The sequence below is a fragment of the Prionailurus bengalensis genome, chromosome E4 (genome assembly GCF_016509475.1).
Source record: "Prionailurus bengalensis isolate Pbe53 chromosome E4, Fcat_Pben_1.1_paternal_pri, whole genome shotgun sequence".
NCBI lineage: Eukaryota > Metazoa > Chordata > Mammalia > Carnivora > Felidae > Prionailurus > Prionailurus bengalensis.
Genome location: NC_057360.1, coordinates 16744497 through 16767070, shown reverse-complemented (window position 1 = coordinate 16767070; position 22574 = coordinate 16744497). Strand labels below are relative to the sequence as shown.

Here is a 22574-nt window from a genome sequence, read left to right as displayed (position 1 = left end):
GTATTCTCTGTATACCTGCCTTTTCCTTCACATTTAATCTTTTAATAACATCCTAAAAGTTTCTGTATTTTTTAAGTACATTATTTCATAAAGCAATTTTATCTGACAGTTAATGCAACTCATGGACAAGTAGCTCATCTGTGACAACTTGTAATCTTGGGTTGTGCTTCCCTGACATGCAGAGCACTTTACCATTTCTCATTGTTAGAGAAATGGTATGTCGGAAGGTAGAGACGATGTTCTTGATGATCTAACTAATGCTCGGCTTCTTTGTGTGATGGCTGAACAAAAGGCACTAAATATTTCCTTGCTCCATCTTCAGTGGCCTTCAGAACAAAATGTCTCTTTAAGCCCCTGAAAATCTATCCAAAGAGGAAAAGTTTTGTTGGAATAGTATATATTTTCTGTATTCTTGTTTATCTGTAACAGAAATGAGTAAAGATAGCAAAAGCTTGTTTTGTTCAGTAGCTCAACAGTGACCAGCCCAGTGATAAAACTGTCCACGGTGTAGTATGGAAGCTGCTGCGTACCATTGGGAGAGTGTTCCTGGAGCTGATATTTGAACTTAACTCAAGAGGCCAAGGTACAAGATGTTTGCAGAGGACAGTGGAAGCAGCCACTTCATTGTATGAGGAATAAGAAACCCAAGACAAAGGCTGTCATGGAACAGGTCACATTATGTGAAGGTAAGACTTAAATACTGGCTATTGGAGTTTTAAGCAGAGGAATGGCTTCATCAGTTTGCTCTACAGATAAGGGACAACCGTGTGGTAGATCTAGGCCATGAGAGAAAAGGCTCCGTGCAAGATAACCAAGGCAGGAGGATGTCGTAATTGTTCTGGAAAACCAGGGCCTGGACAAAGGGAGTTCAGGCATTAGCAAAGGAGACAAGAGGAACAGATTTTAAGTCTTTTTAGGAAAGAAAATTGGACAAGACTTAGAGACTGATGATATTTACTAGATACAGGGGCCTCTAGGTTCCTGGCAAGGGTGACTAGAAGGATGGGAGAAGGCAACACCAAGACAGAAAATAGAGGAAGAGAAGAATTGGTTTGGAAGAAACCAGGTTATGGGAGTTTAGGTTTCAGTTGTGCTGTTTGAGATGCCTGTGTTTTCCAAGTCTGCTGTGCAGCTGGATAGCAGAGTCTGGAATTTTGGTGGAGGTGAAGCCTTAAGAGGGAATTAGCACAAACCTTGGATTCATATTTGCCAAGTTTTTATTACAACTTACCAACTGGAATGCTCTAGCTAATATTCCAACCAGTACCTGGTGTTAATCAGAGTGTAACTAGGACATCAGATTTGTGGATTTCTGGTAGATCATGGATAGGACACCCTCTTTTCATTTGTTTGAACCCGGGTCTGAGCATGATCTATAGATTGCATTTGGTTGCTGTGCCTCTCATTCCTGTTTTCCTCATGTCACTTATTTGTCCTGTACAGTGGCCAACATCTGGCTGTGTGCTTCATGTGTCCTTTAGCTTTGTCCTCTGTCCCTAAAAACTCAGTTACATTCAGAGGCTTGGCAAGATTCAGGCTCGGTTTTTAAGGGATGAATTTTCACAAATGTGCTGGGTTCTAGTTCATGTCACATCAGAAGGCACATATCTGGAGCGCCTGGGTGGCTCGCTCAGTCAGTTGAGCATCTGATTCTTGGTTTCAGCTCTCACGGTTTGTGGAATCGAGCCCCACAGAGCCTGCTTGGGAATTCTCTTCCTCCCTCCCTCTCTCTGTCCCATCGCACTCATGCACTCTCTCTCAAAATAAAAAAATTATTTCTGAAATAAAAATTCACCATTAACAAAAAAGAAGGCACATATCTTGTCTGGCTTTCAGTGCTAATGGATCAATGGTTCAGGTGGGGGCAGCCTGCTCCCTGCATTCATTGTCCCCTAAGGATTTTAACATTTCATTGGTTGGTGATTTTTACCCTAGTCTGTATTTCATTAACGTTACAATAGTGATTTTCTAAATTCCATCATTGTTTCCTCTCTTAGCTGGCAAAAATTTAAGGAATTTTCCTTTATTGACATTTCCCTGAAATACATTTTAAACCCTACCAAATTTACCCTACCACTTTTACCAGATTCTGATTATTAATCATACTTTTGGTTAATCCTCTTGGATTTTTTTCCTCTATGTGTATGCTTTCTCGTCTCTAATTGCATTGGGAAACATGTCACGGGCATCTTGCTCTTCTTATTTCTAGGAGGGAGTAATTCTAAAACAAATCCTCCCTTTTTGAAGCCTTTTGTGACACACTCCTGGATAGATTGAACTATTCCATTGAACAAAATCCTAATCGGCTTGAGTGAACATAGGAATTGATGGGTTTTCATTTATTTTTGCTTTATAGTTACTGCTTTTGTAAGCCATCTTACAACATGGCAACACTAATACTATACAAAGATGTTTATCATTTAGGTTTAGCTTTAACTTAAATATATTTAGAGAAAAACATTTGTGATTAGATTAGGGCATGGTGATGTGTTGTGTATATATATTAAGCTGTTCACAGAAAAACTCTACAACCTTGAAGTACACAGGTACAAATTTGCATTTTATGCAAAAATCCAGGTTTTATTTTTACTTATTCTTACATTGGTGGGAGGTGATGTCAGAAACTTATAGGCAAACGAGAACTTTTGTTTTCTACCTCTTAGCTGAACAAAAATACACACGATGTGGCATTATCATTAGGCAAGACTTGCTTTTTAACATTTCACACAAGAATACAATATTATCCTTTTTTGAACGAAATGCCCAGATTACTAAGGAAACCATCTTTGGAGGAAGTGTTTAATAAGCATTTTAAATAAATCCTCCAGTAGAAATGGGAGAATTCATTGCCTTTACTTAGAAGAAGGCTATGTAAGTAGTTATCTGTCAAATTTATCTGTGCAGCTCACCAACATTTCCTCATTGGAAAGATCAGTATTTCCACATCACAGTCCCCAAAATGACTTTCAAGTCTCAAAATTCTGTGTCTCCTTTGGCTTGCTTCTCTCTTGATTCCACCCAGGCTTTATTAATGGTTCGCTTCATATCATCATCTCCATCTTCATAAATTTTCTTTAGAACATTCATCAGTCCCTCACTAGGATCTGTTTCAGTGTCATAGGAGGGCTTTCTATTAAAAAGAAAACAAATAATGGAGATACAAATACATATATATAAATGATCCCATTTACTGCTATGTCCTTATCATAATGAATGCCTCCAGTTCAACCAATGTCCAAGCAGGGCAAATTATCTTCTTCACTTATTAAGTGCCAGATCACATAACTGGCTCTGAAGAAACAGTAAGACAAAGACATAGTCCTGTACTCAGGTAATTCGTTCTCGATTTAAAATCAATTCAGATAGCTTCTAACCCTAACCAACCAAGTGCACGCAGGCTACCGGGGAAGGAGTGAGAGGAATGTGGAAGGCTAAGCAACTCAATGTAGGACATGGCCACTGCAGGATATTTAAAGCAGAGTAACAGTTTGACCTAGGATGGAAGTATCTTTAAATGAACACTTTTTGGAATGGTCATTAATGGATAAAAATACTTTTTCACTCTACACCAGTGACTGTGAAACTAAATTACGTGTAAGAAACTTCTGTGGAATTCTTAGACTAATGAAAAGTAATCTCTGAGAAAGGACCTGGTATCCATATAGGAATACCACTGGCTTAGTGTTAAGAACCAGTACAAAACAGCCAATCAAAACTAAAGCCCTGGGTATAAAGCAACTTGCTGGCCATGTGCCCTCTTTTGGTAGGTTCTGACAGTTGAAAGAGGATAATTGGGTTACTCAGTGGACATTAAGAGGTAAATGGTCAAATCGCAGACTACAGCTCTTCTCCACCATAGCAAAGTATTAAAAATCTACAATCCCAGCAAAGAATACATTAGAATTCTTAAAGAAATGAAAGTAAACTCACTCTTTTTCTTTGCATTCTTTTTCAACCTGAGTCAGGTAGTCCCACCTTGTGTTTTCTGCTTTCTTTCTACATAAGATAAGAACTGTATCTGTCTTAACCTGGAAGAAAAGCAGGAAAACAAGTACAATTTACAACACATGGAGAGAGCACGGATATTTGGAAAAGTTACTCAATCAAGTTACTATTACGTGTAAGACCTGTTTTACGTGCAATACTTTTACAAATAGGCCAGAGTCCAAACACTCATGGAAGAGAAAGACCATAGACAAGTAAAATTGGAATACCTTCAAATATAAAGACAAAAACCAAGATAAGGTGTCAATGGGGCTTCAAGGGGGAACTTCATTAAGAAAGGCCTCTGTGAGCTGAAATCTGAGCAGTGGCCCAAGATCTGGAAGAAAGGGCACTGCAAGGAGAAAGGCTGTAAAATGGAATGATTTTAGTGTGTTTGATAAAAAGGGACTGGTGATATTTTGGTGATTGAAAGAGAGTTCTCTTAGAGGGGTCAGAGATAGGCAGAAAGCAAGAGAATATACTCTTTCAACAATGATCCAAATAATTCCTAGGATTATTTGAGCATTCAATTATGGGATTAATGGATGAAGAAGAAAGCAGTGAGACACAAGATAATTCATAAATTACATTCTAATACTACCTTTAACCTGCTACATAACTGTGCAAACACAGATGGCAAAATGGCACATCTATGTACCAGATACATTAAACCCTATTTATTTAAATTAAGTAGGGAAAAGATTATCTGAATTAGTGAGAAGTATGCATAATAGTTTAAAAGACTTTTTTACAGCTTTTACTAACTCCAGTTAGGCTGAGTGCTGAAGCCCTTTTATGTTTCGAAAATTTACATATGATGCTAATAATAACTACCATTATTTAAGCACTTTATATAATTTCACTTTAGTATATAATTTCAACTGTGTAAAACAAATCACTGCCATCATACAAATGAGGAAACTGAGGCACAGAGGGATAAAGTGAGCTGCCAAAAAGTCACAACTAGTAAATGGAAAAACTGGCATTAAAACTCAGTTCTCTAAACCAATTTTAATAGTTTATTCCCTCTCCTGATTTTAATGGCATTATTCCCTTAATTTTTTTTTTTTTTGAGAGTGAGGGGGCAGAGAAACAGGGCTCACCTGAAGCAGGGTCGAGCTCAAGAACAGAGATCATGAGCCAAAGTCAGATGCTTAACTGACTGAGCCGCCCAGGCACCCAAGAATCTATTCCCACAGAACAGGAGTTGACAAATGGCCAGTATTTCAGGGTCTGGTGCAGCTCCTTGTTTCGTTATAGCACAAATGCAGCCCCAGACAACACCTAAGTGAGCACAGGCATGTTCCGATAAAGGGATCAGGCTGTAGTTTGCTGACCCCTGTTATGGAGGATAAATTAATTCTAGTTCATCTCAACTCTAAATCAACCAGGTTCAATTTAATGAGGTTTTACATTATGACAAAAGAGCAAACTTACTTTTTTTGAACTGCCTTCCACAGAGATGGGTTTCAAGAGATTATTCACAATCATGGAGTAACTCTTTCCATTTAGATTCTTTACCAAGAGATCAAATGACCTACAACACAACAGTGAATACGTAAGCTTTGTGCTCTACAGCTCTTGTGGAAAAAAGACATGAGGTTTATTTCAGGATGTGCATTTGGCCACCCCTGGTGAGAGTAACCTCTTCGAAACACGTGTAAAGGACAATTCTAAATTTAAGCAAGTTTTAGAAACTGCAAGAGAAAAGAACTGGTAATAACGCAATCTCGGACTTAATGATCACTACCTTCTCCATTGTGAAACTCACCTCTCTGTGAAATGCACCTGCACATTCTCAGTGGGGATTTGATGAACTCCAGTTAAGGTAATGTAGATTTTCACAAATTTATCTGACTGATCCCATCCTAGTAACAAAAAAAAGGGACATGAGTGAAGTCTCAGTATCTCTAGAACAGCAAATGCAAATGGCTCCTTAAACTGGAGAAAACTAAATTCTAGTAATAGAAACATGGGAAAAATTAAAATAGAAGAATTTTCTAGATGGAGAAATTGAACTTCCTAACAGTTAAGCAATCTACCCAAAGTTAGGCATCTAGCTAGTGGTAGAACTGAGATTCAAATCCAGGTTTACTGAACACAAAGCCCATGTGTTGTTTTTTTTTTTTAATATACCTTAGAATAAGGAATATGAGCATTAAATACATTCTTTTAAGAGTAGCTCATTTTTCTAACACCACACACAGAAATAAACTCAAAATGGATCAAAGGCCAAAATGTGAGACATGAAACCATGAACTCCTAGAAGAGAACACAGGCAATAATGTCTCTGATACTGGCCATAGCAGCGTTTTTCTAGATGTGGCTCCTGCGGCAAGAGAAACAAAAGCAAAAATAAACTATTAAGACTAGGAGCGCCTGGGTGGCTCAGTCAGTTGAGCATCCGACTTCAGCTCAGGTCCTGATCTCACAGTTCAAGGGTTCGAGTCCCGCATCAGGTTCTGTGCTGATGGCTCAGAGCCTGGAGCCTGCCTCAGATTCTGTGTCTCCCTCTATCTCTCTCTGCCCCTCCCCTACTCACACACTCTCTCTCTCTCCTTCAAAAATAAACATTAAAAAAAATAAACTATTAAGACTATATTAAAATAAAAAGCTTCTGCACATAAAAGGATCATCAACAAAATGAAAAGGCAACCTACTGAGTTTGCAAATTCAATACTTGCAAATAAGGGGTTAGATATTCAAAATATAGGAAGAACTTATATACAACTCAATACCACCCCCCCCCCCCCACCAATCCAATGGAAAAAAAAATGGGCAGAGGACCTGAATAGACATTCTCCCAAAGACCTACAGATGACCGACACATGAAAAGATGCTCAATAATCATCAGGGAAATACCAAATCAAAGCTACAATGAGATTACCACCTTATACCTGTCAAAATGGCTAGAATTAAAAACAAGAAATAACAAGTGTGGGTGAGGATGTGGAGAAAAAGAAAACCCTGTGCACTGCTGGGTGGGAATGCAAACTGGTACAGCCAGTGTGGAAAAGAGTATGGAGGTTGCTCAGGAAATTAAAAATAGAAATACCATATGATTCAGTAATTCCACTACTGGGTATTTACTTGTGGAAAACGAAAACACTAACCTGAAAAAATATGCACCCTATGTTTATTGTAGCATTATTTATACTAGCCAAGATAGGGAAGCAACTTAAGTGTCCATCAAAAGATGAATGGATAAAGATGTGGTATATAGGATACACATGTGGAATATTACTCAGCCATAAGAAAGATCTGCCTCTGCAACAATATAGAAGGACTGAAAGAGTACTATGCTAAATGAAGTCAGAGAAAGAAAAACAACTACTCTATGATTTCATTTATATGTGGAATCTAAAACACCAAACAAAAGCAGAAACAGACCCATAAATACAGAGAACACACCAATGGCTGCCGGGAACCAGCCAGTACAGTGGTGAAGGGGAGTGGGAGACAGAGGCTTCCAGTTATGGAATGAATAAGTCGGGGGGAATAAAAAATACAGCAGGGGGAATATAGCAGATGATACTGTAATAGTGCCAGATGGTGCCAGATGGCAGCTACATACAGCATAACACAGAGATGCTGAATCACTATGCTGTACACCTGAAACTAATGTATCACTATGGGTCAACTACGCTCAAACAATTAAGCCCCCCCCCCCCCCCAAACAAAACAAAACACCCAGCTCATTTTCTTTTTGTGGAATTTTTCTCCTATACCTAAATATCAATAATTCTCTACTAAACTGGATGGCTAAACATCAGCACCATCTAATTTCATAATCCTTTCTACTTCTCTAAGCAGTTAAAAGACAATCATAGTTTCCTTAATTCCCTTCCCTGACAAAGTAGAATTCAGAGTCCAATTCATCCAAATACAATTTCACTAATCAAGATCTACTAAATGCCACTGAGGCATACGTTATCAAACTATTCATATTATTCTCTAACCTAGATGAATGGCCAACACAAAATACATATTAACTTCACATAGAAAGTATATTCTAAAAACGTATATGTATTTATCGTATATATAGATTAAATACATATATATCCCAGACTGTCCCTTGCTTAGTCCTATACAACAGAAATGTACTGGTCATCAAAAAAGATGTCCTAGAGAGAGTTCTGCAGAACCTCGTCCAGTTTCTTCCCATGCATTCAATCCATCCCTAAATGCAAATCTAGGTTCCTGGGTGCATGCCATAATCCTACAACCTCAGACCAGTTTCCTATGGTAGAGTAAGTACACAGCATTATCTCCTTATTGTACCACAGTTCGTCTCTTAAGCAGGACACACTGCTTTTCATTAGGACAATACAGAAAACACGGTGCCTTTCACCTCCCCAGGTGTGTCCTCTCCTCACACTTGCCGAACTTGCCCTCCAAACTCAAGTGTCTCTTGTAATTCTCCATTCCTTACCTCCTTCAGATTACATCAGCTGTACTCCCACAGAACTTCCCAAATCTCTATTCATTTAAGCAAATAGGAAGTGACTACTACATGCTAGATGTTGTGAGCACAAAGAAAAATGACCGTCCCTCCCCTCATGAACGCTCCTCACACCGAAATTGCACTGTTCCAAACAACCTACTGAGGGAAAACAGCATTAGTACACGACCCGGTGTTAGTTTTAGGTCTGTGTTCTAACCACACCATGAGCAAGGATCGGGTCTTGGTCACTGTTGTTGCCACGAGCCCAAGCACAATAGTGGCACATATTAGGCGCTCAAAGATGTTTCTCGAATATAACTAGATTCCTTCCCTTCCTTAGATAATACTGGTGGTTGTTTGGCAAAATATAATGCAAAACATGATTAAAGCAAAACAAGAATCTGTGTTCCTCATATGCTGAACATATTTCAGAATAGGTTCATTTTTGTTGCTACTCATTGTACTAAATCATTTTGCTCTCTTGTTAGAAGCTTCTAGAATGTATTCTTTCCTTTCTTCATCGATGGGTCTTCTCTTTCAAACCACCAAAAGCAAACACTGAGATTGTTTTAAAAATTGAGTTTGTTAGTGGGTCACTACTCAGGAATAAGTTACTGGAAGGCAGAAAGAGCTGCATGTAGGGTAGTGAGTCATACCGTAATTACTGATTTTCACGGTGTATCCCGTTGTAATGGGAGCAACCACAGCAGCTGGCTTTTCACTGTCAACAAGTTCTGCTTTTCTCTGTGATTTCTGCTGCACCTTGTTCTTGATTTCAGTCTCGATCTTGGATTTTTCAGTCGTAAGGGCATCACGTACTCTTTTTCTAGTGGCCTTTTCCAGGAGCACCTTCACCTCTTCTAGATCTTTCTGTAGCTGTGTTAAAACAGAAGGTAAGTTAGCTATGATAGAAAAGATAATAGCTGGATATTATGCCCACCGGTCATTTCAATTTACTGAAAGGCTAAGTATTAAGAGGCTCATTTAAATTTACTAGGGTTGGTTACAACCTGGGATTCTTTTCTCCAGCCTATAGAACTGTAAATAACTAAAGCTTCCTGGTTTTCTTAAGGAAAATTTAATATTAATGTAGCAAGAGTTAATTAAGCCTAAATTTTTCACTTTGGTAGATGTTATCTGCCTTTGTTTTAGAACATTTTACTTACAAGACATTTCTGTGATTCATAAAGCTGGATGAATAAATCTTAAAAAAAAAAGCCAATTCATGGGATTTCCTTTTAACATCTCTTCCTAGTCATCAGATATTAGGAATTTTAAAAATCTTTCAAAAGATGAGCAAATACATGATGAACAGGGTGAAATGCTATGATAACTTTACTGAAGTAGTCTACTTTCTGTGATTGTTCCTCAGAATCCTATCCCAAATGTTACACATCAATAAGTTTGCATTTTTAAGACAAGAAATAAAAAAATAAAGACCTATTTTTGCTTTTAAGAAAATGTCTTGGGGCGCCTGGGTGGCGCAGTCGGTTAAGCGTCCGACTTCAGCCAGGTCACGATCTCGCGGTCCGTGAGTTCAAGCCCCGCGTCGGGCTCTGGGCTGATGGCTCGGAGCCTGGAGCCTGTTTCCGATTCTGTGTCTCCCTCTCTCTCTGCCCCTCCCCCGTTCATGCTCTGTCTCTCTCTGTCCCAAAAATAAATAAACGTTGGAAAAAAAAAAAAAAAAAAAAAAAAAAAAGAAAATGTCTTGGGGCGCCTGGGTGGCTTATTCGGTTAAGCGTCCAACTCAGATCTGGTCCTGATCTCTCAGCTTGTGAGTTCGAGCCCCGCGTTGGGCTCTGTGCTGACACCTCAGAGCCTGGAGCCCACTTCAGATTGTCTCCCTCTCTCTCTCTGCCCCTCCCACGCTCACACTGTCTCTCTCTTTCAAAAGTAAACATTGAAGAAAAATTTATTAAAAAAAAAAAGGGGGGGCGGGGGAGAAAAAGTGTCGTTCTGAATCTCAGGGGTAATGCTGCAGTCTAAAGTCTGGGTCTTGGCTGCACCGTAGAGGAGACAAACCTAGGTGAACAATCCAAAGTGTGACATACTCCTGGTGCACTAAAAAACCCACCTGTTTGTTCTTCTCTCCTCATGTGAATACACTGCCTGCCAGTGTCTATTTCTACTTTCTGCAGAATGGGCCAACATTTTATGAAGAGTGAAAGATAATCAGCTTAAAACCTTTTCCCCAATTATCCTCTGATGTACTGCAAATGCATAATATCCTTACAAACAAGGGTTTGTTTTTCTTAAAATAATTTTACATTCTGGCTTGATTAATAACAATTTGACTCTAGCTGAGTTCTTACTTAAAAAAAAAAAAAAAAAAAAAAAAAAAAAACTTCGTATAGGAGCGCCTGGGTGGATCAGTGGGTTGAGTGTCTGACTCTTGATTTCCAGTTAGCTCATGATCTTGAGGTTCATGAGTTCAAGCCCCTGCATCGAACTGTTAGCGCTGAGCCTGGTTGGTATTCTGTCTCCCTCTCTGCCCCTTCCCCAAGCACAGGGGCATGCAAGGTCTCTCTCAAAAATAAACATTAAAAAAACCCTCAATATAAAAATCTTCAAATGCTTGATAACTTAGTATAATGTCCAAAGTAGAGTGTTATGGTCTTGTTTATTTGTATTATTTATTTTTAATTACATCCAAGTTAGTTAGCATATGGTACAACAATGATTTCAGGAGTAGATTCCTTAATGCCCCCTACCCTTTTAGCCCATCCCCCCTCTCACAACCCCTCCAGCAACCTTCTGTTTCTCTGTATTTAAGAGTCTCTTATGTTTTGTGCCTTATGTTCATCTGTTTTGTATCTTAAAGTCCTCATATGAGTGAAGTCATGATATTGGTCTTTCTCTAATTTCACTTACTATACTACCCTCCAATTCCATCCACATAGTTGCATATGGCAAGAGTTCATTCTTTTTGATTGCCGAGTAATACTCCATTGTGTGTGTGGGTGTGTGTGTATCTATCTATCTATATCATATTTAAAGTCTTGTTTCTTAAGTCTTACAAAATGCAGTAACAAATTCAAATGCTTTCCCGGTCTTACATTATCTCATTTAACTCAGATGCCCCTCCTTTTACTTCTCTGTAACTACTAAGATGGTATACAAAAAGTCCAACTGTGGCCAGTCTCCTGTCCTTATCTACTCTTCCCACCCCCAAAAGTCCTATTACTAAGACAACAAACCCTGCAATTTCATCTATTGAGCACTGAAGCAAGATGCTTTAATTCAAAGCAATAATTTATCATGGTGGTCTAAAAAATTCACATTGATTCTAATACCAATATGACAAAATTTTTGAAATGTAAAATTAGTGTATTTGTTCCCAAGGATTCAGTTAACAACAAAAAAAGCCCAGAAAATATATCAAGTCTAAAAATGTTTTACTTCTTGACTGTACAGGAATTGTTTCTAGAACACTTAGAAAAGAACTCTGAGAATTAAGCAAGGAATTCTCAGGCCTCATTACAGCCAATTTTGGCGCTCACCTCCTACAAAAGGAAGGTATCCACTGTAAGTCTGAAGCAACTCACAGAAGGCCTGTTTTAGGTAATTCCTCAGTTCTTCTACTTGCAAACCTGAAACCAGTAAAGTTGATCCCTTTGTTACTTTTCCTACCCACAAGCTTTAAGAAGTAATTTAGGAGGCATTCATTTGTTTTCTTTATGCAAAATCCCATACCCCTTTTATCCCCACCCTTAAACACATTCAAGCTTTAAGTATTTCCAAATTCTTCACCAGGGAGCATTAAAACCAAAGTGCCTCAAAACAAAAGGACTTGAACACAGCCACCAACCACATGAAAAAAGATGTTCAACATCCTTAGTCATTAAGAAAATGCACATCAAAATCACAATAGGATGCCATTTCACACCCACTAGGAAGGCTAAAGTCAACAACAAAAACCCCTGAAAACAACAAGCCTTAAAAGGTGGACAGAAATTGGAACCTTCATTCACTGCTTGTGTGAAGGTCAAGTGGTGCAGCCATTTTGAAAAGAGTTCATGTGCTCCTGCAATTCCACTTTTAGGTGTATACCTCACAGAATGGAAAATACACGTCCTCATAAAAAGTTGTACACAGTATTCACTGCGGCACGGTTCAGAACAGCCGAAAATCATCCAAATGTCTGTCAACTGATAAACAGAGAAACAAAATGTGGTATATCCATATAATGGAATATTATTTGGCCATCAAAAGGAGCACATGCCACACTTCGGATGAACTAGAGATTATGATCAGTGAAAAACGCCAAAAGTAAAAGGTCACATACTGTAAGACTCTACTTATAAGAAATGTCCGGAGTGGTCAAATCCATAGTGCCAGTGTAATTAGTGGCTGCTGGAGGGTGGGGGGGGAAGTAGGAAGTGACTGCTTAACAGACACTTAATAAGTTTTGGGGGGGAGTGATGAAAATGTGGAATTATAGAGCAGTGACAGTTGTGTGACGCTGAATATTTATCCTAAAAACCATTAGACCAGCGGTGGGTGTCTCGGTCAGTTAAGCATCCCACTTCAGGATGCTCAGGATGTGATCTCCCAGTTCCTAAGTTTATGCTCGGCATCAGGCTCTCTGCTCTAAGCACAGAGCCCACTTCAGGTCCTCTGTCCCCCCCCCTCTCTGCCCCTCCTCTGCTTGCCTTAAGATAGATAAACATTAAAAAAATTTTTTTTTAAAAATAGCCAATACTTTAAAATAGTTACAACAGTGAATTTTATATCAAACCAAAACTATCCCAGAAGTGCCCCTAAGTGTGTATTTTTAAGTACCTCAACTGAGAAAAATTCCTTATTTTGAAAAGGATTAATACTGAGCTATCCATGTGTGTGACTGTAAAGTCACTGTAGAGATGGTTTCCTCAGGACACATGGAAGGAAACCCAAGGCCTAACACATACCATAAACCTGGGGCAAGGTATTCAGAGCGCGCACACACACACACACACACACACTCTTTTTCTTCATTTAAAGCAGATTCTTAGACTTCCAAGTCAAGTCTGGGATTTTTCAGACTTGTTCGTATTGAGGTAAAGATTTCCAGAAAACAAATCTCGTTAATACTCAACACTTTTCTGTAAATAACAGTAACATGCAGTGACATCCTACTTAGGCCAAGAAAAGCGCAATGTTAAGTATTATTATTCCCATTTTGCAACTGTGCAAACTAAGTCTTCAAAAAAGTTAATCCGCCCCCGTTCAGAGTTTATAGAGCTTTCGAGAGAAAAAGGCTATCCGCCCCCCAACCCCCGTCAGTCACAACTAAATTTTGCCAAGCACGGTCTGAAACATTTTGGATACTAAAATGTGGCACCGAACAGCACAGTTATTTGCCCAAAGTAACACAGCTACTCATATGCGCAGAGAAAACAGGACTAGAATCCAAGTGCCGGGAGCAAAGGCTTCTCACCTTCCAACCACTTCTACGGTGAAATGACCCTCGGTTTCTGCAATCAGCACTAATTTAAAGAAGCTTCACGTCCTCGGGCTAGTATAGAAGGGGCAGACGGAGCCGGAGGAAAACGTGAAGGTGACCAGCTCACCCAGGTCCACCGCGGGCACTACCTGCAGCCGGGGACCGCGACACAGTCCCGCGCCCTCAGCCACCGGCTCGGGCCGGGGCTGAGCAGCGGGCGTCGATCGGCAACTTTCCCCGGGCAGCGGAGGCCGGAAGCCGGCAGGGGCCGCTGCAGGTGGGCGGGTGAGCGGCCGAGGCGAAGCTCGGGGACCGGAGAGGCGACCACCGAGCACCTTATCACGGGAAACAGGGCGTGAAGGGGGTGGGGGGCGAGCGCCGGGAGACAGCGGTGAAAGCCCCGCACGACCGAGTGAGGACGATGAGGCCAGACCCTTACCTCTTCCAAAGCTGAAGCCATGGTCAGGCTGGGTCAGGCAAGGCCCGAGCTGCAGCCGCGCAGAGCAGAGAACAGGAAGCACCACCGAACCCGCTCACCCGGACGCAGGCCCCACCCGCACGAGGAGCAGCGCTCGCAACCCGTGCGCACACGACCCGGCGCGACACCCAGCCCGCCTCCCGCACGCGGCGCCTCTGGAACCTTCGCGAGCCCGTCGTCGCCGCACCCCCTCGCCCCCCCCGCGCGCGCGCCGCTCACCTCGCTCAGCCCCGCCCCGCCCCGCCAAGCCTAGCCCCGCCCCGCCCCGCCCCCCGAGCCTCCTAGTAACGCTCAACTCTCGCGAATCCACCAAGAGCTCGGGAAAAGTAACGCCTCTTCCTCCCAGCCCGGGAAACTGTACGTATTATACTTTGACGTCGCGAGTCCCGGCTGCGCAGTCGCAGTTCAGAACCGCTGTCTCGGCCTACCTTCACTCAACCCCGGAAATAACGTATGGGTTTTCGGGCTCCAAGTCGGAAGTTGATTAGAGAGTCGGCTGACTCCGTCACCTCTAGGGCACTGGGTTCGGTAGGCAGCCATCTTATCTAAAGCTAATTTGTGAGCCTCTTCGAAAAAAGGACAAAAACAGGGGGAGAAGGGGCAGGTTTTTTATGTTAAAAAGGGGAAGGATGAAGACGGTTAACGTAGAGGATCCTGAAGGAATAGTTCGGTTTTCAGTGGGTCCTGGCGTTCCGGATACGTCACCACGATTTAGCATCTACGATATGGTGGCGTCATCACCGAGCGCCTTGGGAGGTGGGGTCGCGCTGGCCACGTGACGGGGCCCACTCGAGCGGCCCGAGCGTTAAAGCGGCTGATGCGACAGTTGTGGCTCCGCTTTTTTACGTTGACGAAGCACTTTTCTGGTATTTTCGCCACCTTCACCGACCATTCTGCAACCCTCTAGTTCTACCTCAGGGTTGGGATTCGACTTAACTGAGCCTGTGGACCAGAGAAAATGTAGGCTGAGATTTCCTGGGATTACATCATGTTCCTCTTTTCAGATTATTTTAGCCTTTGGCAGCCTTAAATCGTGGCAACACGGTTGGGAACAAGCAGTAACCTCTGGGAAGTCAGATAACCCTCACAGCTTTATATATCGCCCAAGGTAGCCATTAGAATCAGCAAGTCTGAGAAGCCAAAAAGCTACTAGAAAAGTGCAGGCTGATCATTGTCGTAGAGAAGATTCGGGAGTACAGCGCAAAAATACACGAACTGCAGCTACTCACAACACGCGTGAATCTCACAAACCTGACGTTAAGGGAAAGAAGCCAGACATGCAAGAGTTCATGTCGTTTGGTTTTATTTAAATGAGGTCTAAAACCAGTTAATCTAATCGGCTGAGGTGTTAAAAATCAGGACAGTATTTGGTGGGGGACAATGACCGAAAACAGCCACGAGGAGGCTTTTAGTTTCAGTTACAGTTCAGTTTCTTGATTTGGATGTTGGTCAGAGGTGTGTTCACTTGTGGAAATTTCATGGAGCTGTAAACTTAAGTGTGGTTTTCTTGTGTGTGTTATACTTAGCTGAGAGTTACATTTATAAGTAGGCCCAGGAGGGAATTTTCCCGAAAAGATGAAATGTTACGCTGATACACACAATTGTCAAAATTGATAGAATGAACTCTAAAGATCTGTGCGTTTTATTGTATGTTAATTCCTGTTTTCTTAAAAAAGTGTCCGGCCCAAAGCCTGGAATTATGTAGACTTAAATTAGGAACAAATAGCCCATTGCCCTCCATGAAAGCTTGGCCTAATGCAGTGATTTCCCAGTTTGCTTGATGCACGTAGGGCAACTCTCCCCACCCCCAGATATCCTAAAGTTACAAGATTTTCGATGCCATCTATTATCCCCTGACTCCCAAATCCGCAACACCTCTCCTCTGGACTCTGTGCTTAGATGTCTGAGAAGTACATCAAATTCAACTCTTCAAAAAACACAAAAGCCTCCGGAGCCTCCTCACACCCCCTCCGTGTCTCCAGTTATTCTCCAGCTCTGCGAATGCTCACCTCAGACTCCTCATTGCTCCGGCCGTGGAATTCCTACTCGAGTCTTCAACCTCAAGTCCTACCCTCTGTGCTGTAGCAAGACTTACTGGCCCTACCTACAAAGTATGTTGATAATCAAAACACTGCTCACAATCTCCACTGCTACCACTGAGGACCGGGCCGCAGTTACTTTATCCGGAGTTTTAGCATCGTAACTGTTTTCTCTCCTCACTGTGCCTTTGTAGTTTTCCACAGCAGCCAGAGTAATGTTTTCATATTATTATATTCCTTTGCTTAACAGCCTCCAATAGCTTGCTGTTAGGCTGAGAATAAATGCAAACTCTTTGCCATGACCTAGCGTGTGTGGCACGATCTTATCTCACCTAAGTAGCATATCATGTCTTATCTTCCAGAACTCTTCTCTTCACCGCTCCCCGATCTCCCTGGTTTAAATCCACAGAGTTTGCTGCGTCTCCCTCTTTCTCTCTGCCCCTCCCTTGCTCGCACTCTCTCTCTCTCAAAAATAAACATTAAAGATATTTTAAATCCACGGAGTTTGCTCTCACCTCAAAGTCTGTATTCTTGTGCTTTGCTCTCTGGAATGCTTTTCCTCCAGACCATCACATAGATCATTTCTTCATTTACTCAGGTCTCTCAAAAGTAACCTCAGGGATCCTCTTCTTGATGATATTAGTTAGATTTCAGAGAAGCAGAATCAGTAGGTGACAGATACTTATTACAAGGAATTAACTTCTGCATTGTGGGAACTGGCTAAGCAAGTCCCAAGTCTGTAGGCTGGACAGTCTGGGCCCCATGAAAACGGGTTGAAACTTTCATCCACACAAATCCGGGCGGGAAGAACTCCATTCTTCTCTCAAGTAAATCTCAGCCCTGCATTAAGACCTTCCCCCTGATTCAATTAGGCCCACCCAGATTATCCCAGATAATCTCCCTTACTCAAAACTGATTACTATGCAAAATACTTTACATAGCAACACAGTGTTTGAATCACTGGTAGTGTAGGCTAGCCAAGTTTACATATCAAAAATCATTTTACCAACCTCGTCGCCCTATTTCTCTCCACCCTCTTACCCTGTTTTTTCTTCTTGGTAATTATTACCACCTGCCATATATTAGTCTTTTCCTACTACAACATTCTTGGGAGGGGGATTGTGGGCATTTTGCTTCTTCCCTCCGATACATTCGGGAATGTCTTTTTTGGTTGTCACAACTGGGGAAATATTACTAGTATCTAGTGCGTAGAGGCCAGGGATGCTACTAAATATCCTACAATGCAGAGGACAGCCCCTCCCCCCACCAAAAAAAGAACGCTTTGGCCCAAAATGTCAATAGTTTTCTCTGAGGTTGAGAAAAATTCTTTGCTAGGCTTTAAGCTTCACAGAGGCAGTATCTTTTCGTCCACTTCATTTCTAGCACTTAGAGACTGGCACCAAAAAAACAAAAACAAAAACAGACTGGCACAGTAGACAGGCAGTAAACTTGCTTGAATTAATGTAATGGACCTGGTAATCTGCATTTTGTTTTATTTTTATTTTTATTAAATACTATGGTTTTTATTTTGTGAGTCCATGCTAAAGCCTGAACTTTTCCATTCAAGTAAACTTTTTTTTTTTTAAATTCATTTTGAGAACAAGGAAGGGGGCAGAGACAGAGAATTCCAAGTAGGCTCTGCACTGTCAGCTCAAAGCCCCAATGCCAGGCTTGAACTCACTAACCATGAGATCATGACCTGAGCTGAGGCTGGACGCTTAACAGAGCCACCCAGGTGCCCTGCAAGTAAACTTTTAAAAGATTTTGTTCTGTCTCCCTTTGACAGTAATCAAAAGCTTTGTTATAGGTGAAATTTCAAAAAGGTGAAATCAAGAATCCCATGCAAATATAAAAGGAGCGTGTGACAACTATTTTATTCAACTCCGTTAATGAAGGAACCCAGTAAGTTGTTAAACGTGTATCACAGTGCATTTGCATAATGGATCTTAGAGGCAACTTAATGGAATGTTAGTGTCAGTAAAGTTAGAGGGGCACCTGGGTGGCTCAGTGGATTAAATGTCCAACTTCAGCTCAGGTCATGATCTCACAGTTTGTGGGTTCGAGCCCCACATTGGGCTGTGCTGACAGCTCCGAGCCTGGAGCCTGCTTTTGATTCTGTGTCTCCCTCTCTCTCTGGCCCTCCCCTGCTTGTGTTCTCTGAAAAAAAACAAAACTTAAAAAACCCATAAAGTTAGATACAAACTGGCTGTCTTACAGGGTAGTAAACTACATACAACCTTTGGAGTTATCCATTCCACTGAAAAGCAAGTAGGGACTTGCATCCCTCCGGACATAAATCTACAGTTTAACATGTAGCTTCACCAAGTATAGGACCTTTAATCAGTAGTGAACAGTGAATCCCATTTACTGTTCATATCAAGAACCCTCGACCCATAACTGCAAACCTCGGTATTTATTTTCTGAATAATTTTGCTGTTTTACTTTTTTATGCAAAATTTCTTGTTTAAAATGCCACATTGGCCAGGGGCACCTGCCTGGCTCAGTTGGAAGAGCGTGTGACTCTTGATCTCGGGGTTGTGAGTTTGAGTCCCACATTGGGTGTAGAGATAACTGAGAAAAAATTAAAAAATATGACATGGATCAAACAGAAGAGGTGTCTGGTCTGGATTTGGACCACAAACCGTTTGATTCCACCATCTCTATTATTTATTAACACGTGCTGAATTCTAAGAGGAGCCAACTAATTTCTTGGATTTCACGTAGGTTCCATGGACTCCCGGAATAAAATGCACATGGGGAATCTCTGCACTCTGCGCCCACTTCGAGAACTCCTCTGGAGTTCTGCTTCACTTACAGGACCACCCACCGTGCTGTACTTTGACTCTCAGCAGCTACCTCATCCAGGATGAGCCAATCCAATGTTGTGAGACTCTGGAATGGGGACACGGAGATGGTAGACCAGCAGGTCACCTGAAGAGAAAACTTGTGAACTTGGGAGTTGTGCTCCTGGAAGCAGGAAAAGCTTGTTTTCCGAGAGAGAAGCAGCAGCAGATAACCACGACCTGGGAAGACACGCAGATTATGAAACAGTTGCCTACGTTCCTGATGGCATTCCAGTCCTTGTCCCAGTGTCTCTTTAGGCCCAGCTGTTTGGCCTTTATGAGATGACCGTACCTAGTCCTTTTAATTAATTGCCTTATGATTAAACTAGCTGTGAGAGCGTCTGCTACTTGCAACCAAGGAATCTCTATAGAAAGAATAGGGGACTTGGCCGTGCCGCCGTGCACGGTACCAATTTGCAGGGTAGAGCCTGGAGCAAACTCCTGGCATAGTTTTTCTTTCTAAGTTGACTGGAGTCTAGTGTCAGGGAAGAAGTGTTACGTAAACAGTGGGTTCAGGGGATTCAGAATAAAGTCAACTAGAAACGTCAAAAAGACATATATGGACTTCAGAACATTTATTACCACTTAATGGGGCCAAAGGGGCAACACAAACCACTGAAAACATCACCGACTCACAGAAATAGTCACCTTGTCACCTTTTGGTTGAATTTGTTTATTTCACAAGGCTTCATTCACACATGAAAACAAGATACTAATCCAAGTTCATAACTGTTAAAAAAGTAAACATTTCTTGGGACAATGTACAATAAATTGCACTTTTCTTAACAAGCATTACATTTACAGATAGCATGTACTATACATAATACATGGAATTATGGAAACATCGAATTGGTCAGTGTTCACAGAGGCTGCTCATCCATGTTTCTTTTGTAGTCAGCACTACAATCAACTCCTTTCTTCTAGAACCTGTTTTCATCAGAGAAGTCATGGGCAAAATCACAGAACTCATAAAAATAAATGGTACAGAATTTCTGCTACCTCCTCAGCAAGGGAAAGGTAGGAGTTGAAAGAAAGGAAGTGATGCTCATTGAGAAAGTTCTTCCTTCGTTGAACTGAGGATCCAGACATTATGCAAAACATCAAAAATGGAGAAAGTGATGCAAAAGGCTATTGGGTCATCTTGGATTCTGGGACCATCTCCAGCTTTATTCTTGTGCTTGCATGACACCAGAGTCCTGATGCATTTATATACTTATAATTGAGTTTCCTCATACTTTATTCCACATATAATATAGTTATTAAACGTTACATTTTAATGGAAAATATTTTACATGTTTTAATTCATTGCCAATGAAAAAGGAAAATAACTTTAAAATGTTTGGTTTTTACTCAACGATGCTTTTTTCTTAAAGTTTTCAGAATACTACTGACAGACCAAGGACGGAGGTGGAGAGAATGGACATGTTGATGATGTCTTTATAACATGTAACAAATTCATTCGGAGAGACACTGGCCGTGCAGTCTTTTAGATGGAAGCCGGGAAGAGAACACCTGACAGCCCACTGTAGTCCCTAAGCTACTTGTAAACACCTACTTTTCTCCTCACATCTCATGATCATCAGCTGTGGAGGTACAGCTCACATGGAGGTGTTCATTTTGGTTAACTTTCGGGAGAGAGGGGAATTCCTAAGATTAAGGGCTTTGCCTGTATTACACGGACGTCACTTTGCGAAAGGAAAGGTGTTCTAGAACAGTTCCAGCTCAGCGTGACGTCAGCATGGCAACCAGAGGGAAAGACAGTTCTGTATCTGGTAGTAGGAGATACGGGCCACTAGACTTTTGGTTGGCCTCGGCTGTATTCAGTTGCACGGTACCTGGCTGTACAAAAAAGGCAGGGATGCTCCCTGTGGAACCCTACCACTCACGCGCACAGGCAAATCTAACGGTGTTCAAGTTAAACAACAGAGTTGGTCCATTGCCTCATTTACTTGTAACTGAAGCAAGAAAAGCAGAGCTATTTTAGACTTTGTGGTTCGTTTTAACGAGGAAGTTGTACAATAGAATCCTCTTGCTGAGTAATTAAAAGTGTTCTTTCCCAGAGAGAGAAAACAAACCAGGTATTTAATTTTTTTAATTTATTTTTAAATTTTTCCCTTAAGGAGGTCCTGAAATCACACAACCACTCTGGCAGGATAATTAGGCTGATTTCAGCTACAGAAAACAAGATCCCTTACATTAGTTAGATACATGATCTTCATCCTCAGTAACAAATCAACTCCTTTAAGGATTTCTCATCTCACGCCCTAAACTGTGTATTCTCTTGTTTTTCTCACTTCCTCTGGGAAATAAAGCCATAGCTATTAACTGTTAAATATTTTAAGGAAATGGAGGAGGTGTTTGAGGAAAATAAATATTAACACATAGTATAAAGGAATGAAAATTTTGGAAAAAATATGAAACAAGATAACTATTATTATTAAATATCCCAACATCAGTGCAAAGATTGCTTTTGTACTTTACTATGGAAATTTAAGACGACCAGTGGAGAAATTACTAACTTACTAGCTGGGAGAGGGAAAGAGAGAGAGGTTATATATGGAAGGAGAGGTCGTAGGCCCATATGACATTCCTATTAGTGTTTCTGATAAGCACTCATAAACAGGACATTAGGTAACTGAGAATATCTTTGCATTAAATTATATGTAACTAAATATAACCAAATTGTGCCATAGCTTGGGATGTGGGAAGCTAGCAAACATGTGCACCGCAAAATTCAGCCTGGTTTCTTTCAGCTTGAAAGAATGTGTTAAACAAGAGTCTCGAGATACAAAAGCTAATGAACTGAATTATGAAATTGAAATTCATTCTCTTAATTTATTCTGCAGAATTTAATGAAAGAAGAAATCATCACTCTTTAGAATTCTGCAAATGTTGGATTTTTTGGAGGAATGTTTTCTACAACATATCCTAGGAAAAGACAAAAAACACTCTAGAATATTTGGAAATTTCCTAGATATTTGGGTTAGTTGATATCTAAAAGAAATTCAAGAGAAGAGTGGCAATTTTCAAATATGTTTCAAAATAAGTGAAATTAAAACTAGCAGTTACTTAATACCGGGATGCACAAGTTTGCAAACTGTATGTGGGGAAGGATATGTGGTTTGGGAGAGTGCTATGAGAACATATTGAATGAATAATCACATCCTATACCAAATTTTGAATTTTCTATCTTTAGTATTGCTACTGACCCAAAGGCATTGCACAAAGGAACAGTTCAGACTTATGGTACCAATACACGTACCTAAGTATGATATGGAACTGGAGAAGAAAAAAAAATCTATAGATGGCCATTAAAATCTTTTGAAAGAGTTAAGAGAAAATTCAAAAGACATTACACATT

The 22574-nt window shown here is 40.9% G+C and overlaps 1 protein-coding gene and 1 long non-coding RNA gene across 2 annotated transcripts; one reads left to right on the top strand and one right to left on the bottom strand.

Annotated features, from left to right (window-relative positions):
• Positions 1-2553: 2553 nt before the first annotated feature.
• Positions 2554-14577, bottom strand: LOC122476145 (calcyclin binding protein). The gene is made up of 6 exons (XM_043568502.1): positions 14293-14577; positions 9085-9304; positions 5756-5852; positions 5422-5521; positions 3931-4028; positions 2554-3130 (listed from the first exon to the last, which is right to left on the bottom strand). Exons 1-6 carry the CDS (start codon positions 14311-14313, stop codon positions 2974-2976), a joined length of 693 nt encoding a protein of 230 aa, XP_043424437.1. The 5' UTR covers positions 14314-14577; the 3' UTR covers positions 2554-2973.
• A 4-nt stretch (positions 14578-14581) lies between these two features.
• On the top strand, positions 14582-21576 carry LOC122476148. The gene is made up of 2 exons (XR_006295402.1): positions 14582-14859; positions 19095-21576. It is a non-coding gene; the product is annotated as an uncharacterized LOC122476148 (long non-coding RNA).
• The last annotated feature ends 998 nt before the right edge of the window (positions 21577-22574 follow it).

Coding starts and splice junctions, on each gene's coding strand:
- LOC122476145 (XM_043568502.1), bottom strand. CDS start 14,313: ATGGCTTCAGCTTTGGAAGAG. Junction 9,305..14,292: donor TGGCTTCAGCTTTGGAAGAG/GTAAGGGTCTGG, acceptor GTTTTAACACAG/CTACAGAAAGATCTAGAAGA. Junction 5,522..5,755: donor CAGGTGCATTTCACAGAGAG/GTGAGTTTCACA, acceptor GTTGTGTTGTAG/GTCATTTGATCTCTTGGTAA.